Source organism: Theropithecus gelada, chromosome 11 (assembly GCF_003255815.1).
Source record: "Theropithecus gelada isolate Dixy chromosome 11, Tgel_1.0, whole genome shotgun sequence".
Lineage (NCBI taxonomy): Eukaryota > Metazoa > Chordata > Mammalia > Primates > Cercopithecidae > Theropithecus > Theropithecus gelada.
This window is the reverse complement of record NC_037679.1, coordinates 78,896,473-78,915,610: the sequence shown is the minus strand read 5'-3', so window position 1 is coordinate 78,915,610 and position 19,138 is coordinate 78,896,473. Positions and strand designations below refer to the sequence as shown.

The following is a 19,138-nucleotide window of genomic DNA, read 5'->3' as shown; positions in this document are numbered from 1 at the left end:
CAGTTGCAAGTCCAGGCCTCTGGAACTTCTCACTGACTGGTTTCAAATTGGGGTTCCTGCAACCCCCTCTTTGAGTTCAATTAATTGGCTAGAGCTGCTGACAGAACTTGGGAAAACACATTTACTGGTTTATTCTAAAGGACATTGCAAAGGATAAAGATGAAGAAATGCATAGGGTGAGGTATGGGGGAAGAGTTGCGAGCTCCACGCCCTCCCTGATCACCCTCCAGGAACCTCCACGTGTTCAGCTATTCGGAAGCTCTCCGAACCTTGTCCTCTTGGGGCCTTTCATGGAGACTCCATTGGATAGGCATGATCAACAACCATGTAGAAATGGGATTGCACAAAAAGGCTATCATCTAATCCTCATAGACTGAGTGGGGGATCCCAGCAAGGCCTGTCTGTTCAGATCCTTCTTGGCCTCTTTGTGTAGCATTCATTCCTCCAGGTTATGGGGAAGGACCCCTTCAGAAATAGGGTCTTCTGACCTGTAATCAGATAAGGCAGAGGAAATTTCTTTATGGCCAGCTCCAAGTCAGAAAGGTGAGGGAAGATTAGAGTCCTGCCTTGAGCAGATGAAAGGAGGGCAGGAGGAGGTCAGAGAGAGAGAGATTCTGTTTTTCAAGGCCTGCTTCTAAATCCTGGAGTGCCCCTAAATAACAAAAGATTGTAACAAGGACTATGGGAGTCATGAGCCAGGAACTGTGGATGAAAACCTATATATATCTCTCTCATAGTATTACAAACGTGTCTCCTGTTAATCCCATCCTCTCTGTTTCTGTTATCAGTTCCTTAGTGTAGAATTTGTCATGTTGACTATTGTAGACTTGTCTTTTGGAGGTTTCTAGCACCAGCCTCTTCCACTCATCACTATCGAAATGATTATATCTGTCTCAGTACTGACACTAACCCAGCACTCTATAACTCTCTGGTTTTACCTCTGTCAATCCACCAATACTTCACTTTCACTTTCTTCCCTGCCTCATTATTCACTCTGCTCTTGGGCCACTGCTCTGGCTTCTGGGGCTTTTCTAAAGTAGCACTTTTCCCCACTCCATCCCACGAAGATACCTTTTAACCAGCTCTTGAGATTAAATCCCCTTCGTGACACTTCCCTGCAGGAACTCGCAAAAAACTGCATTCCCCATTGGCAAAACTTGCCATCAGTCAGTTTATGTATTCTCTGCTTTTCACACCCATATCTTGACCTCTAAACAACACAAATATTCTCCTCTTCATTTATTTCACAGTTCTGTCTTCATAACATTAATAAGTATGATCACATTAGTGCTCCAGATTTTAAGCAACTGGAAGATAGCTGTTTTTTTGGGTAATCTTCCTTTAAATTTGAACATAGTGTCTAATTAGTCAATTAACATTTTTTTAAAAGGGTGAGGGACATCATGGTAGGGAGAATGAAGTTGAACGTGTTTTTGGTTGAATATTAGCACATGCCCACTGTATTCTAGGCATAGTCCTGATTCATTATATCATCACACAATAATTATTTATGTGCCTTCATCCTTTGTGACACAGTGCTGGCTCTTATTCATCTCCCACTTCTGCCATCCGTGGTGATGATTAAAAGTCTTAGAGGAGTTTTACTAGGCTCAGGTTTGTTTGTTTGTTTGTTTTTAATATGCTAGTTCTTCATGAAGAAATTGGGTACTCTGAAGCATATCATTTCCTGGGTTTCCTAAAGTGGCATGTTGTGTGGAATGGCACATTAGGTCTGACTAATTATTCTCCATGTAAGGTTCTTGCTTTTCATTCATTCTCTTAAAAAAATAGATATTAAACATTGAATGAGGACAGCCAGGTATTGTTTGAGGTGTTAGTGGGCTATGCTGAAAAATCAAAATCAAAGGTGGGAATGAGGCAGCTAGAGCTCAAAGGAGCATGTTAGAAGGAGTCCCAGGAGGACAAATCCATTTGGTTTTTCTTTCCTTGTTTTTTTCGCATATTTTTGAGGATGATAATTTTTTCCCCCAAAAGCTTTTAGTGAATGTTAGGATTAAAAAAGAGAGAGAGAGAGAATTTATAGAAGAGAAATTATCTACAGCTCCTAAAATAGCTCTTTGTTTCTGAAAGCCTTGATTCTGCTATCAGTCTTATAACTGGAAAAAAAAAAAAAAAACAACAACCTCAAGAAGTTACTTGTATATATAGCCTGTGCCACTAAGGAGACCGTGTTCTGATGTTACCTCAAACAGGCTGATTTATTTAATTAAAAAAAAAAAAAAAATATATATATATATGGAAATATTTTTTTCTCTTTTTTTAGTGGCTTTTCCCAGTGAACAATAGATCTTACTATGTGATTTCTTATTTGTCATTAGTGAATGTGGTGGGTATGTGGCAGCAGCGGGAGCTGATGATTTCATAATACTGTATCAGAAATGATTAGTGTAGGTACTCATTAACATATTTCTCAGACAGAGCAATCTCAATTTTTAAAACCTCTTCATTTAATTCAAACATCAAGTACCCTGTTTGTGGCCTGTGTTATGTTAGTGCTGTCTTTACAAGACCTATTTTTTTGGCCATTTAATTATATATTTGCTTAGCAAATATTTACTGTGCACCTACTATGTACCTGTCACTGTGCTGCGTACTGAGGAGCCATGTGTACCTCCATCAGCATAGACTCAAGATCAATATGATTTCGGTGAACTAAAAATACCTTTATTGAAGCAAAAAAAAATCACACTTTGTAAGGATCAAAAAAGAGACATTTTATATAAGGTATAAGAAATAGAAGAATTATATCCCCAAGATATATGTGATCACATACTTGTTAGTTTTTGGATGTGACCAGATTTTACACAATCCTTAAAAAATGCAGCATCCAGATTTTAAAGTAGTTCTCTAATTTCTCTTTCTGTGCCCCATTAGATGTGTATTGGATCTTCTCATTCTGTCTTTGTCTTCTGACCTCTCATGTTTTCCATCTCTTTGTCTCTGTGTGTTGCATTGTATACAAATGCTTCTTGAACTGTGGTGTGCCCATGAATCACCTGGGGACCTCGTTAGAATGTAGGTTCTGATTCCGTGGGTATGGGGCAGGGCCTGGGATTCTTAAAGAATTAAATTCTAACCAGCTCCTGAGTGATGGTGATAATGCCAGTCTACAGATCATAGCTTAAGTATCAAGCGTCTATGTGATTCCCTCAGCTCTAACTGCTAGTTCATTAAGTTTCTCTTCAGCTGTATCTAGTCTGCTGTTTAACACATTCAGTGAACTTTTAACCTTAAATTCAAGAACAAGACTTTTTATTTATGGAAGTTCAGTTTGGTTCCTTTCAAATGTACCTGGTTCTTTTTCAAAGTGTCATGTTCTTTCATTAGAATTTCTACTAATTTACCTTGATAATAAAATTTTATTTTATGGCTCATTTTAGATTGTTCTTTTATCTGCAGTTTTTGGAGGGCTAATTCTCCCCATTTCTTGTATCTGTTGTTGTACCCGTAAAGTGTAGTTGTTGATTTTTACTTTTTAATTGTGAATTTATTTCTGGTAGGGATTGGAAGGAGGGTGTTGGGGTGGGGCCGGGGGTGGGGAGAAAATCCTGTGTGCCCTGGGTTGCAAAAATGCCCCTACAAGTTGTTCTCCACTTGTATCTGCCAGTGCTCCAAGGGCTCAGTGATCCTGGACCAGTATTCATGTTCATTTCTTGAACTGTAACAGGATACTATAAATGTGGACACTCTACCTGAGGTTACTGTTTCTTCCTATCTGCTTTATTTCTTTCCTACTGAAGGGTCCTGGACAAGGGTAAACATCCTCATCACTTTCTGGAGGGCAGAATATTTCCAGTTTCCCCACTTCTTTCTGGCTTAAGGCTGTGGCTTTTTCCTCTGCCTGAATGTGGCCCTAAGAAGCCCTTCTTTTCAAACTTTCCTGTTGTACTTGACTGACTAGCTGTCCAGAGGTTTATATCCCTAGCTTTTAATCTTTGCTGTGAATATCTTACCTGTTACCAGCTAGTATATTTCACATTGACTTCTCTTTCCTTTTTTTTTTTTTTGAGACAGAGTTTTGCTCTTGTTCCCCAGGCTGGAGTGCAATGGCACGATCTTGACTCACTGCAACCTCCACCTCCCAGGTTCAAGCGATTCTCCTGCCTCAGTCTCCCAAGTAGCTGGGACTACAGGCATGTGCCACGTCTGGCTAATTTTGTTGTATTTTTAGTAGAGATGGGGTTTCACCATGTTGGCCAGGCTGGCCTTGAACTCCTGACCTCAGGTGATCTACCTGCCTCACCCTCCCAAGGTGCTGGATTACAGGCATGAGCCACTGTGCCTGGCCTATTTCTTCTTCCTTTTAACTTGAAGATTATCTGCCCCTTTTTCTAATCTCAACCACATTAAGCTAGCTTTGAGCATGGCAAGAGTTTTATAGACAAACCTTATTTTATCACCGAGGGTGGCTTTTACCCTCCATTAGTTATACTTCTCACTCAGAAATTGAATTCTATTTTGGTCTCCTAAAGATAAATTAGAATATAATGGAAAGGAATTAAAGTTCTACTAGGAATTAAATGATATTAACACAAACATCCACATGGATGTGTCTCTGCCCTGCGCAGGGAAGACGAACATTCAATACAGATTCTGCTGTATCTCACTAGCCTTCAAGAACTGCAGGTTCTGTCTTAAACATGCAGCTCCTGTGAGCAGCAGCAATAATAGCAGGTCATCTTTGTGGAGTGATTATTGTATGCTAAGAACTGTGCTAAACACTTTATATGGATTATTTTATTTAAACCTCCTAATAGTCCATTGAAATAGATACTGCCATGTTGAAAACTGAGGTTCAGAGAGGTTAAGTGACTTACCCAGTGTCCCACAACTAGTAAATGGTGGAGCTTGGATTTGAACTCAGATGTCAGAACAATTGCCATTAACCACTTTGCTTCCATATTAGTATCATCTGCAAATCTCTCTCCATAAATCTCCTCAGTTGTTATTTCAGTTTCCTTATTTCAGGAAGGTAAACTTCTCTTTTTGATCCTTATGAAATACAATTTCCATTAAAACTTTTTTTTGCTATTAAAAAACGTACTGGATAATTGAAATCAGATTGGATTTGAGCCTATGTTGTTGGAAGTACACATGGGATGTGGGCTGAAGCGTTCAATCTAATTTTTCTTTCCATCAGCTAATTTTTAAAGTATTAAGCAAGTAGATTCTGACACTAACAGGGAAGATTTAAATTCTCTTGAGAGGCTGGAGGTGTTAAATAATTTTCTAGTAGTGCACATTTTACATCTTAAATCTTCCTCACTCTCCCACCTCATCTCAATGTACCTGAAGCTCTGAGAATGTTCTTTTGTACTTCTCAGGAACAGCCAGACCTCTGGCTTCATCTCCTCTCCCCTCCACATCCCTTCCCTGCTCCAATTACTTCCCAGCGCCACTTCGGATGTTGTTGTCATCGGGGAACTTTGGAAACAGCCAGATTTTTTGGAGTCTGTAAGCAGAAAACAGACTGCTTGCTGCTCATATCTGGCACCCAGCTTTGTCCAGAAAACGAGGAGTTAAAAAGAAGTCTGGGCTGTGAAGGGCTGTGACAACTGTCCTAGGGGGAGCTCTAGCGAGCCCTGGCGGGCAGTGACTCATGCTGCTCTGTCACTGGGATCAGCACTGGCCCCTGGCACGCAGGCGGCAGCCAGGTGGGGTTACAGCCAGAGCACGCACGCCGGGAGCATGCAGCCTGCACTGCGGGGGATGTGATGCTCGGCTCTCCAACTCGCCTGGCTGGCCCGCCACGGACGCCTCAGCCCGCAGCCATGGTAACGCTTCTGGTTGGGGACACCCCCGGGAGCCCACCGCGATGGGCAGCCTCCTGGTGACTGATGGACGAGTGTCCACCTCCCTGACCGAGAGCGCTTAGTAGGTCGGCAGGAAGTGGAGAGGATGTAACACGCCCCCAGCCGGGAGTGAAGCCCTTAAGGAGGTAGGAGCCGCATACGTCCATCCGTGCATTCCCACCGTCAGCGCGCAGGGGTGCTGTAGATCACCGGTAGGAACTTTATTTGGCTGGTGCTTCATTATGCTGATTAAACTGCAGTGGATTTGATGGGCATGATTGCGCTGGGGAAGAGGCATAATGAACTTAAAAAAAAAAAACAAAAAACAGTGGTTAATAAGATCTCGGAGTCGACTTGTCCGGGTATGAATGAAGTAGACTGCAGTGGTATCCTAACAGGAGTTCCAGAACCTCACACATCCCTTTTCTTGGTCCTTCCTGTTATCCCGGTTAATCCACAAAATGTAGAAGTTCCATCTTATTTCAACAATTAATGCTAATCGTTAATAATTTAGACCTGTCTGGAGGAGTGAATCCATAGGTTTAGGTCACCTAGCATCCCGGCACTAGCCAGCAGCTGCTCTGTTAGGAGCCTTCTGGAAACAGCAGGAAGGAGCAGCTTCCCCAGGAGTTCCCCAAGTGCTTTCGTTGGCCCAAGTGACCTGTTTGAGTTTGCTCTTCAGTTTACCCCAGGCGGGAAGGCAGCCTGTCTGCGGGTTGGTGGCCATGTTGGCAGAGAAGGGGTTAATCTCTTGTTGCTGTAGGAGCCGAGGTTGCGAGCTAGATTGAAAGCAGGCGCTGCAGTGCCATCGCCAGCGCCGAAGGAGTAAGACGATCTTCTCCGCAACAGTGTTGAATCCGGCTGAAATTTTTTTCCTCCCCCCCTCCTTTCTTGTTTTTCTTTAACCAGCTCCTCCCCCCTTCGTTCCCACCCTCAAGTCTGACGATGACACCTCCAATTTTGATGAACCAGAGAAGAATTCGTGGGTTTCATCCTCTCCGTGCCAGCTGAGCCCCTCAGGTTTCTCGGGTGAAGAACTGCCGTTTGTGGGGTTTTCGTACAGCAAGGCACTGGGGATTCTTGGTAGATCTGAGTAAGTGAACGTTTGACTTTTTAAGGGTACCTGCATTGATGCAAGGCTTTTGGAGCCAAAGGTGGTGGTGGGGGGTGGGGAAATAGGTGGGGGGAGTACAGTGGAGCGAAGCCTGCATTGGGAAAGCAGTCTACCTGTTAGGGCTTTGCCGGGGTAGCGTGTTAATATTCTCATTTTGCAGTGTGTAAGGTACCTGTTCCTGTCTGTGGTATCATAATTGTCAATTGGGTACTTTGGGTTAGTTTTCCAATCTTTGGTCTTCTTTAGAGGGGAGACAGTGCGAGATTTCCAGCAGTGCAGATCCCCGGTCAAAGGAGAAATGTGCAGGAGTTAAGATGAGCTGCCCATCTCTCTAACCATCTATGTATCTGTCTCTCAAGTGGGTGGATGGGGGTTGCTATCTTGGCTGTATCGAAAGAATCCTAAAAACCTTGTCTCATAAGCTAGAGGTTTCCTGATGGGTTTAACTGAGCTGCAAGTGGCTGAACCGGAGCTCTAGCAGAGAGATGGTGCTCGGCTCCTCTCCAAGTATGCTGCAAGATCAGGGATCTGGCAGCTGAGCCTCTCTGAGCTGGTAGAGCGCTGGCGGCCAGAGAAAGCCCGGTTACTGTGAGCCACCAGGAGGGAGTGTGATGTAGCCGAGTCATTGATTCACAGAAACTGGGCTTCATAGGGGGAAAAAAACAGGAGACTAGAAAATTGAAATATAAATATCACTGTAAACCTCTTGACCTGGTAGGTCTTTCTCCATTCTCATAAAAGCTATTGAAAAATGCATTAACATAGCACTTGGAATTAGAGGGTCCAGGCTTCCAGGAGCCTCCTGGAATTTCTGTAAAATGCAGTAGCTTCTGTGGATGTGGGAGGTCAGTATCTTGCCTCATTCTCTCATGATACAATGACATTCTGTTTTCAGAGGAGTGAGTTCCCCAGAAGATCTGGGACTGGTGGTGTTATTCCCCAGCCACCCTGGTCCCTGCACTTTCAGGTTCTCAGAGGGTAATGTTGGGTTAGTTGCTGCCCACTTAGGAGACGAGCAGAATTTGATATTCTTCTTGGCAGCATCTTTCCCTCCTTGTGGTATTTGTAGCTTAGATATTGATTTATAGGGATGTTATGTTGGTTCCTGGATGGTGTCTCCCCATGGGTGCTATTTTGACAGTAACGTTCCTGAAAAGATTTCAGAGTATTGTGGGGAATTGGGCATTTGATATGAAATAAGGTCGTGGGCTGTGGTTGAATGTGAGAGAGGTTTTTATGTTGCAAGATGTTGAAGTTGTCTTTCTTGATCCCCTCCCTGGGGGCTGGGTTTCAAATTCGGGTTGGATTTTGGTAGTGTTAGATGTGCCTCTCTGTCTGATTTGCTCCACAACCCCAAAGCAGTCTGGATGGTGGTGGTAGAGGCAGAGAGCTAACTAGCTGTTGAATGTGCCATCAGATGGGTTTGAAATGGCTCAGCAGGATTGGGAGGTTTTGCCATTGGCATCAAAGAGCAGGGCAGAAGTAGAGGCCTGATGCTGCAGGATGCATGGTTAGTGGGCAGCATAACCTTGACACACGCAGCACACTGAAGGTCACACATCAGACTGGAAGGACATGTGTGGAGAGTTCTAGTTCTGGTTAGCAGTGGGCTGGCTGGGTCAGAATGCAAGCTTGCTTTGGGTATTAGTCAGTGATCTGAAAGGCCAGGGAGGATTCGAGGGAGTTAGATTTCAGGGGAAAAGGCAGAATGATGTGGGAGATCTTAGGCATTGCAATTAATCTGAAGCAGTGTATGATTAATTGCTTATTTTTCGGGAAGACTCGAATGACATCTTTCTGTTTCTCACAGAAAGCTCAGTTTAGGGAGCTCTCTGACAGGGACATCACAGTATTAAGGCTGAGGCACTCGATAAATATTTGTTGATTTAATTTACTCATGATCTTTTCCTCCAGAAGTGTTTATATTGCTTATTGTATTTGAAGATGTGCTTTCTCACCTCTGGTAGTTTAAACTATATCCTTAGAGTACAAAACGAGCTGCTGTTTCTGACCCAAGAGAATGTTTAATAAGATTCTTATTTCACAAAAGGTCCATGCACATAAAACTGTGTATTTCTTATTTGGATGATGGCATCAGAGTATTCCTATTGTTGGGGAACTTTAATGTTTTTTCAAAGCTGGCAGCGGGGTTGGAATCCAAAAAATTTGCTTTCATCTTGCGTCTTGTTATGTGATGTTGCTATTGGACTTGGCTACTCTGCTGTCGGCAACCCTGTGAGTGATACCTACAAGCATCATTTTAGAAATTCATCCACCTGTTGGATGTAGATGACCCTGGACATATCAGATTGTAATTAATTAGAAATCTAATAAAAGAGAGGCAGTGATGAAATTACTTAGCAGCTTCTGCAGTTTTATTGACAACATTTACTTGGAGAGAGGGGGAGACATTTTCTGGGGGTACCACCTTTGCCGCCAGCGACCCTGTGTTTCTTCCTGAGTTTCTTTTTCTTTTCTCACCGTTTTCAGCATCACAGGTTATTATTTACACACACTGATTACCTGTACTGTTACTCATTCTTCACACCACTGAGGAAATTGCAGATGCTGCTGTACTGTGCTAGGTAAATTGACCTCAGATTTGTTACCAATGAATTGAATGAAATGTTCAGAGGTGGAGCTGAATGAATGAGGAGTTTTCGTGGAGAAATTGGCAATGAGAATGATTTAAATTCTGTGATAACTCCTCATTTTTTAGGATCCTTATTTTGGGACCCCAGACTATTTTTAAGCCATTGAGTACATCATTATTTTAGGCTGAGCAAGAATCTTGATGACAGCGTTTCAATGGCTGAGGCGTAGTGGGAGTTCCTTACAGCTTGAGTTGGTGGGAGCCAGAGAGTTTCTAGAGAACTAGGTTTGGTTGTCTTTGGGGTGGGGTTATGGTGAAGTTAGTCTTGGAGAGTGAGTATCTGTCTGGTGCCTCTTTTCCTTTTTAACCAGCAAGAACCCAAACCGAATCCCCAAACGCTGAATGCCTGGCTGTTCCTCTGAGCCTTTCTTTGCTTAAACTTGACAATAGTAAGGTAGTAACAGGAAACAGCATGTTAAAGTTTTAAAAATAAAAAGATCTCAGCTCTCTTCCTTCCCCTGTTAGCAAGGGGTACATTTCTGTAGGTTTTTCCTTCTAGATTGAGGCACTACCTCATTTAAGTTCTTGGTGAAGCCGTGCATTTCTGCAAACCGTAAGTATAAACTCTAAAACAGGGGTGTCCCATCTTTTGGCTTCCCTGGGCCACGCTGGAAGAAGAATTGTCTTGAGCCACACATAAAATACACTAACGATAGCTGATGAACTAAAAAAACAAAAAAAAAAACAAACAAAAAAACCAAAATAAAAAACCTCATAATGTTTTAAGAAAACTTACAAACTTGTAAATTTTGAGCCACATTAAAAGCCATCCTGGGCTGCATGCAGCCCCCGGGCCCATGGGTTGGACAAGCTTGCTGTAGAAGGTAAAAATCATTTGGTTTTATGTTTTTGTTTTAAACATGCTGGTTGTATGCTTTTGGAAGAGTTGGAGAACATTGAGGGTAATGGGATCTTAATGGAGCTGGAATTTGTGGAAAGATGGTGTCTGGGTAGGCTGTTTTTAGGAAGCGGCGTTCTCTTCCTTTTGATTCAGGGATTTTTCCTTTCTTTTTGGGTGGTTCTGAAGACACAGTGATGGATCCAGCCATTCAAACACCATGGAGGAAGGAAGAGTGGCTGTTGCCATTGCTTCCCAAATTTTCAGAGAACCAGTTTTTGGTGTCTCTTCCTTGCTCTATTGGGGCTTCTCTGCATGTCAGGTTCCTCAACTGTGAAGTGGAGTGACAGCGATACTTTTCTTACAGGACTTTCGGGGGGATGAATGAAATATGTAAAACACTTGATCTAGCACCTGGCACATGAAACCTTGACAAACGTTCACTGTTGTTATTTTTGTTATTATTAATACACTAGTCCATGTATGTATAGTGTCCTTCTATATACACCATGAGAATATGGAAAGGACTCAGCAATGATTAGGTAGTCCAAAGTCATACCAGATTGGAAACCAAGCTTCCCAGGCCCTGGGACTTTTCTGCTGGAGACACTTCACTGTCCTGACCAACTACAAAGGGTTAATATGCAGTTGCCAAATACCTGTTGGTAAAGGGTGGTTGTTGGGGAGGAGTGGATTGGGGAACAGAATTAGAAGGTCCAGTCCCAGAATGGGTACCTTTCGATCAAGTTAAACAAGTCAGAGCAGGTTATGTTGAAACAATGGAGAGAAAACAAAGTAAACACCATTGCAGCAGAATATCATGGTACAAATTGGACATCTTTGGGAGTTAGGAGAGTAAGGCAAAATCCAATGAGGGACACTTAATGAGTAATGCCAATTCACAGTGCTTGTTAAATTACTGATTCATCGGCAATGAAGATCATTGCTGGTCTTCCTTGGAATGTCTGTCCATTCCCCCAGGTAGACTGTGATCTCAAGGCAAGGCTGGGTCTTACTCATCCTGGTTTTCCTGGAGCAGTAAATACGTGTACTGGGACTGGGCTTATAAGCATACTAATGGAAAGTAAAATATTTGGGTTGGCTTTTCAAAAAGACAGTGGATTTGGATCAGTGGAGAGGAAGGTAGGGGGAATTTCAGGAGGGCAGGGTGCCAAAAACAGCCCATCCTTACAGGGCACCAACTCCGTACTAGGCTCTGTTCCAACCACTTTACACAGATTAACTCATTTAAATTGCACAACCAGCCCAAGAGGAAGGTACCATCATTATTCTCATTTTACATGTAAGGAAACTGAGGCGTGGTGAGATCAAGCAACTTGCCTAAAGTTATGTAGCTTTGAGTGACTTAGCTGAGATTTGAACCCTGTGGGTATAAACACCACAGATGGGAAAAGTTAGGAAATTTGTGTGGGGTACCCGGGTTCATGTGCTTGTCAGAAGCAGAAGCCATTTGTGAATCACGAATGATGAGGTTGGGGCAGGGTGTGATGGGAGCTGACAGGCAGGTCTAAATGCTGGGATTCATTTTCAGTCTCCGTGAGTTTATTGAGTAGGTAGACTGTATAGCTCTTAGATTTCTCAGATTTTTTCCTCTTTTCATTTAGAGACTTTTATCTGGTGTGTGTGTGTGTGCCCGTGCACATACATAAACCCACGTGTATATACTCTTTCCCTGAATGTTCTTATTTGCTAAAGCTTAAGCTCGGGAAAGAGAGGAAACTGCACTGACCTTACTCTCCACCTTATCTTCAGGCTGATCATACACAAGTTGCTTAATAAGCATTTGGTTAATCCATCTAAATCATTTTTGTGGCTGCAACTCTCATTTTGTTGATGACTCTACCATTTATGTCTATTTACATCTACATTTTGTACTTTTGTTTGCCTCCCATCTATCTTGGGATGGCTGATTCCAGTGGAAGACAGCCTGAACTCTCCTATCAGTCCTGTTTCCTTTTTATGAAATACTTGGAGACTGGAGGATCTTCCCTTAAAAAGTATTTTCTTTTCTACCTCCAGCCAAAGGCTCTTGGTCCTTGTGTTTGCTACCTAGATCCCTATTGGAAAGAGTCTTGCCTGCAATTTGATTTTTTAAATAGCAGCAATAACAGAGTCTTCTCTGGTACACGAAGGCATGCATCTGCTGTATTTCCCAAACAAGTTCAAAAACCTTAACTAGCTTCTGCCCATGGTTATTGCTGTCAAGTGCCTTGTTTTGTTCCCATCCCATCATTTTCTGGATTAGATGTTTAACATTCGCCTCTGTGTGTTGTGTTGGATTTTCTCCTCTCCTCTTGCTCATTCAATTTCTTCTTTCTCTTAGTCAAGCACAGCTTGTTCTCCTACTTGCCTTATTCTGTTCTCTATTTAGACTGTGCGTGCCTGCCTTGCAGCCCTGGCAGGACCATTCCACCGCCTTCTCATTTGTCTTAAAGATACCTTGAGGAAATCTAATCCAGACGATCCTAGCCCAGTCCTGAAGATTAGGCTCCAGAAGATCTGTCAAGTGTGTTTTTTGCTGGCCTACACATGCTAATTTGCATGGTTGCCTGGGATCCCTTAAGAAGACAGTCATTGACTAAATGGCGCTACATGTTCCCAAGCTCTGCGCCAGTCTGGCAACTTTTCCTTTGCCTACGTGAATTTCTCCCAGTTCTCTTTGCTTTGCTTGCTGTTCATCTCCCGACCTCTCTCCGACAAACTTCCTGAAAGAAGAGCCTGCACTCAACACCTCTTTTTTCCACCTCTTCAGCGATACTGAAATGACTGTCTCAGAAGCCATTGATTGTACCTAACCACCAAATCTGGTGATTTCCATCTCAGCACGTGTTACCATTAATTACTGCATTTCTTCGGGACAACCTTCTACTTTCTTCTCTTCTGTATTATGGACACTTGGTTTCCCTCCTACCTCTCTGTCATTCTCACTCTTTTGTGGCTGCCATCAGGCTCTTGCAATGTACGCACCATCCCCTCAAGTTCCATCCTCAGTTCTCTTTCTAGTTGGTTCTTGGTGATCTCATTCAGTTCCTTGACTTTAGTTCTAAACCCCTTTGGCCTCCTCCCGTCGTACACTGTGTTCTTCATCACCAGGATGTTTTACCAGTTTCTCACCATCCCTTCCTCTGTTCCCTTCCTACATAGACAGACCCACTCGCTCCCTCAGTAAGCCACTAGGTGCTAGTTTTGGCTTCCTCATTTTATGTAAGAAACTACCACCTTCCCTACCCTTCTAGGCAAGAAAGCTGAGTCATCGTAAATTCTTTTCTGCCTCCCCCGCCATCCCATCAGTTGCCAATTTCTCCAAGTGGTGCCTCTAGGATGACACTTGCATCCATGCCCATCTTTCTGTCCTCACTGACACCCATCATGGACTCTTGCTTGGACTATTGCAGTAGCCTCCTCACTGATTCCCTTGCCTCTGGTTTTCCTGGCTGTAATCCATTCTCCACAAAGGATGGAATTCTTCCAAAGCATAGGTTGGATGATGTCATTCGCCGGCTTACACCTGCAACAGCATCCCAGTGTGCTCAGAATTAATGGCTGCTCCTGAACTTGGTATTCAGTCCTGGTATGCCAAGACCCCAGCCTGCCCTCTCATTTGTGTCTCCTTCTTGTTGCCTACTGAATCACTTCAATAGTGTTGTCTGGCCAAGCTATTCAAGGCTCATTAAGGACAGGACCAGGTCTTCCTTCTTTTGCCTGAAACAGTGCCTTGCCCCTGGCAGGTCTTCAGTGAACATTTGTTGAATTGAATTAGACTAAAATGGCCAGGGATTATACCAATTCCATCTGCACAGTTTAGACAACTGCTAATGGAACCTGTTTTCTGTAGAGCACTTCTTGTATTCCCAGAACTATGTGAGTACTTTATGTGCATTAGCTCATTAAATCCTCACAATCTCACTGTAACTCTACGAGGTAGCTGGTATTATCCCCATTTTACAAATGAAGACACTGACTCAGGAAGGTTAGATTATTTTCTTGAGGTTCTGAAGGTAGAAACAAATCTAAGACTTGGAGCAATATCTGGTTGCCTCTAGACCACTGTACTACCTATCCTGCCTCTAAGAGTCATGACTTTGCTAGATTATGCAGGAATTATGGACGTGTCTAATAATAAAGGTGAAAGAATTAGTTTCACTGAGAATCTACTCTTCCAGATACTATTCTGAGTGCCTGACAAGCATTCTTACGTAGCCCCAGCAATTACGCATTATTTTACAGGTAAAGAAAATGATGATCGTGATGCTTGGGTTACTTCTTAGGTTCACTCAGCTCACACCTGGCAGAGGGTGGTCAACTTTTCCCAGTTTTAACTTATTTATTTATTTATTTATTTACTTATTCTAAGACAGAGTCTCATTCTGTTGCCCATGCTGGAGTACAGTGGCACAATCTCGGCTTACTGCAACCTCGCCTCCCAGGTTCAAGCAATTTTTGCGCCTCAGCTTACTGTGTAGTTGGGATTACAGGCGCCTGCCATGACTCCCAGCTAATTTTTTTTTTTGTAGTTTTAGTAGAGGCCAGGTTTCATCATGTTGGCCAGGCCTGTCTTGAACTCCTGACCTCAAGTGATCCACTGGCCTCGCCCTCCCAACGTGTTGGGATTACAGGTGTGAGCCACCATGCCTGGCTCAACTTTTAACTTTAGAGCTGATATAAACATGTTATTTTTTTGGGACTGACTGTAGCATACCCGTTCAAAGTCCAGGCTTTGGAATCAGATAGATGTGGGCTCAACTCTGGGTTTCACCCCTTGCTTGTTGTGTGAATGAGACATTTAACTGCTTTCAGCCACAATTCCCTCATCTGTAAAGTGGAAGGTGTAAGGTCACCTATCTGATAGGTTTGCCATGGGAACACGAAGCGCACTTAGTGTTGGTGCCATGATCTGAGTGAGTGTTCATTTCATATTTGTTACTGTTATTTAGGTCTGAGGACGGGTATGGGGTGCTTTTAACTCTCTTTTTCTCCCTGCTTCCACCTTATAAAGACATCTTGCTGGTTTCTGCCCATTGAGAGAATCCAGCTCCACGTGGGGGGCCTGACAGATGTCCTAATATCTCCATCCAATTTTTTACTCTGAATGGAGTCTGTGATGTATCACTTAAACCTGCACTTTCTATAAAATGCTCTCCAGGCTTCTGGTAGGATCCAGTGCCAGTGGGAAGTGTGCATGTTCCCAGCCTAGATGTCACATGCTCCCACCCACCTTGGAAGCACTTGGGTATCCCCTGGGTGGGTAAGTCTGTGTGTCATTGTGACATTCCTGTCTCAGAACCAATGCTGGGCGTCTCTACTGCAGGTGCTGGAAAGCTTTTTCATGCCAGCATACATGCAGCACACTTCTCATTTTGGATTCCTTTATCCCACGGTGACCTTTAAACTGGCTGCGTGGGGGCACAGAAGTACTGGCACACCATTCATTCATTCATTCGTTCATTCATTCATCCATTCATTCACTCAACAAATATATTGTTCTAGTCCTTAAGGCACAACTCTGAGCAAGCCAGGTAAGGTCTTTACTCTCAAGAAGCTAGGATTTGGTGGGGAGAAACAAAGGAGAAATAACTACTGTACACACGTGAGGCAATTGCAGACGGTGGTCAGGGCTCTGAAGGAATCTGAACTGGGATTGGGACTGCCTGGGGGTGGCCACTTTAGACTGGGTCCCCAAGGAAAGGTTCTCTGAGCTGAGCATGAGTATTTATTCAAGAAGGTTGAGTTGCATCCCAAGGTGACACAGCTTTTAAGCCCACACTGAGCAGCTCTGAGGTCCTAGAGGCTGTTCGAGAAGCTGGGATATAGCACTGACTATGCGACAAAAATCCCTGTCTTCGTGGAGTTTACATGATGGGGCAGATTCACATTCATTTATTTGTTCATTCATTCATTCATTCATTCATTCATTCATTCATTCATTCGGCTGTTTGAGAGCCTACTATGTGCCAAGCACTTTCTAGGCACTGGAGAAGTAACAGTGAATGCGAAGAAGCAAGCATCCCTGCCCACACGGAGTGCATTCTTTCAGAATGTCAATAAGGAGTCGGTTAGCAGAAATAAGTGTGAAGAGTACTCCGGAGAGGGGAAAAAAGGACAAAGGTCCTGAGGCTGCCACTAACCTATGGGTGCTCAGTGCACAGAGGGCATGTTTGGGTAGGGGGAACTTAAGGATACACAAGGAACGTGGTCTGAGTTGAGGTCATCAGGGCCTTTAGGTTTGGACTTTGCTCTAAATTGCACTGAGTAGGAAACTTTTGCAGGATTTTGAATAGGGACATGGAATATCTGGGTCTTATTTCACAAAGGGTACCTCTGACCATTGTGTGGAGGGTGGATAGTGAGGGACAAGAGTTGGATCCAGGGAGGTAAGTGTGGTTATTGCAGTCATCCAGGCGAGAGGCAATGAAATTAACCTGCAAAGTGGGGCACTGGCTTAGAGGTGGGAACTGAATTAAAAATCATGGGAGTAGCTATTGTTTTATTAATAGCATGATTTTTGATAAATGATTCTAGAGCTACATATTAATCATTTCAAAGCAAATGCTCTAATTTAACTAGAGACCACTGCTGGTTGTGTGTGTGAGTGCATATGTGTGTATGTATATGAGTACGTGTGGTGTGTGTCAGTATGTGTGTGTGTGTGTGTGGTATATATATAAATATATTGTGTGTGTGTGTGTGTGTGTGTGTGTGTTTGTGTCGGGGGGTGCCCCAAAGCTAGACAGACTCTGACTGTCTTTAGGAGAATAGTGTTTTTGATATTTCCAAGTGTTCCTGATGGGCACCATTGTGTATTTTATTTTATTTTTATTTTATTTTTGAGGTGGAGTCTCCCTCTGTCGCCCAGGCTGGAGTGCAGTGGCATGATCTTGGCTCACTGCAACCTCTGCCTCCCAGGTTCAAGCAATTCTTCTGCCTCAGGCTCCCGAGTAGCTAGGACTACAGGTGCGTGCCACCACACCCGGCCACCATTGTGTATTTTTAAGTGTGCTTATAAAATTAGTTCAGAGGCCAGATGCGGTGGCCCATGCCTGTAATCCCAGCACTTTGGGAGGCTGAGGCGGGTGGATCATGAGGTCAGGAGACCAAGACCATGCTTGCCAACATGTGTTGAAACCCCGTCTCTACTAAAAATACAAAAAAATTAGCTGGGTATGGTGGTGGTCACCTGTAGTCCCAACTACTCCAGAGGCTGAGGCAGGAGAATGGCTTGAACCTGGGAGGCCGAGGTTTCAGTGAGTTGAGATCGCACCACTGCAGTCCAGCCTGGCGACAGAGCAAGAGTCCATCTCAAAATAAATAAATAAACAAACAAATAAATAAATAAAATAAGTTCACAAATTTCAGAATGCTCAATCTTAAAAGCCAGTATATTTTCGGAAACAGAATGCTGATGAGTTTTCTACTTTTTGCAGTGTATTACATCTTGCAGTTGCATGTATTTTTAGTGCTGTTGCCCAGCACTAAAGGTGGGGCCCTCAGCTGAGCTAATTTGGAGTCCCCTCATTTTAGCTTCAAGTTCCCATCCTTGGTTATCCCAAGAACATCTGGGATTTGTGATCTGATGTGTTATCTGTGGTTTGGTGGCATATTTTGCAGGCATAGGGTCCTATTCCTAAGGGAATAAATGGATGGCTTGATGCTTAAGCATGAACTTAATCATCACAGTAGTGATTAGAGAGTATTCAACACATACCCTTGCTTGTAGGATGGAGTACACATTGTATTCTCTTTTGATATGCAATATTCTATTCATAGCCCTATGAAGTGATTTTTTTTTTTAACAAAGTTATATGGATTATTTACAGGCACATCATTGGGAAAACTGCATTTTATCATGTTCACTTAAATGTTGAGGTTACATGTAAAGCAATTTTTAGGTCACATCTAATACGTTTTAAGAAAACATGTCTTCCTGTTATAGCGGTAATGACCAAGTCCACTCTTTCTTCTGTGTCATATACCATTATCCCTATTAATACTCTTTGGGCTTCTATAATTATAAAGCAGATGTGTATATCAGGAAGAGATGTTGATTTCAGAGTAAATTTTTCTAGAAAATAGAAGCTGGAGAAAAAGGAAAACCCAAACTTGGCTTCGTGCTTGAAGAGACAGCACTGCTGTGTGTGGGCGGGTGGCTGCGTGCACCCGCTGCTCAGAAGTGCCTTTTCTCTCCATGGGGATAACTGGCTGTGTATCCAAGATGTGGCCAGGAGTAGGCAAGCAACGTGTGGGCAGGCTGCATGTTCTTTTATTAGCATCTTCATTGTACTGCATCTTGTCGAGCCCAGAGCATGAACTGCCCTGGGTTTCTAATGTCTACCCTGCTTCCCACCTAATTACTCCCCTGAACCCTAAAGTGAGGGAAGGAGAGTTGCTCTTGTGGGGTGAGCTTTTCCTGGGGTGGCTGGGAACCAACCTGGCATGTGGATGTTCTTGGGTACCCAGAGCTGTCCTGGGCTCAGGCTTGGAGTCAGCTTCTTAGCACCGAGTGCAGCCAGTCATGGATGGAGGTCACTGTGTCTCACATGTTCCATTCTCCCTTTCCTCCATGACCTTGCCCCTCTGAGTCTCTGTAGCACTTTTCTTGAGTGTGTCCAAGGCCATTTTGCCAAGAAGTAGCAGAACTGGGATTTGAAGCCATGACTGTTCGGTTACAGAGCCTTAGCTTTAAACTGGGGTTCTACTGCCTG

General features: G+C 43.4%; 1 protein-coding gene across 1 annotated transcript in view; it reads left to right on the top strand.

Annotated features, from left to right (window-relative positions):
- CIT (citron rho-interacting serine/threonine kinase) overlaps nucleotides 1–19,138 on the top strand; it is a 196,497-nt gene that overhangs the window by 71,878 nt on the left and 105,481 nt on the right. Inside the window, exon 10 of the mRNA XM_025401253.1 lies at nucleotides 6,723–6,906. Within this exon, the coding sequence (XP_025257038.1) occupies nucleotides 6,723–6,906 (184 nt within the window). The remainder of the gene's footprint in view (nucleotides 1–6,722; nucleotides 6,907–19,138) is intronic.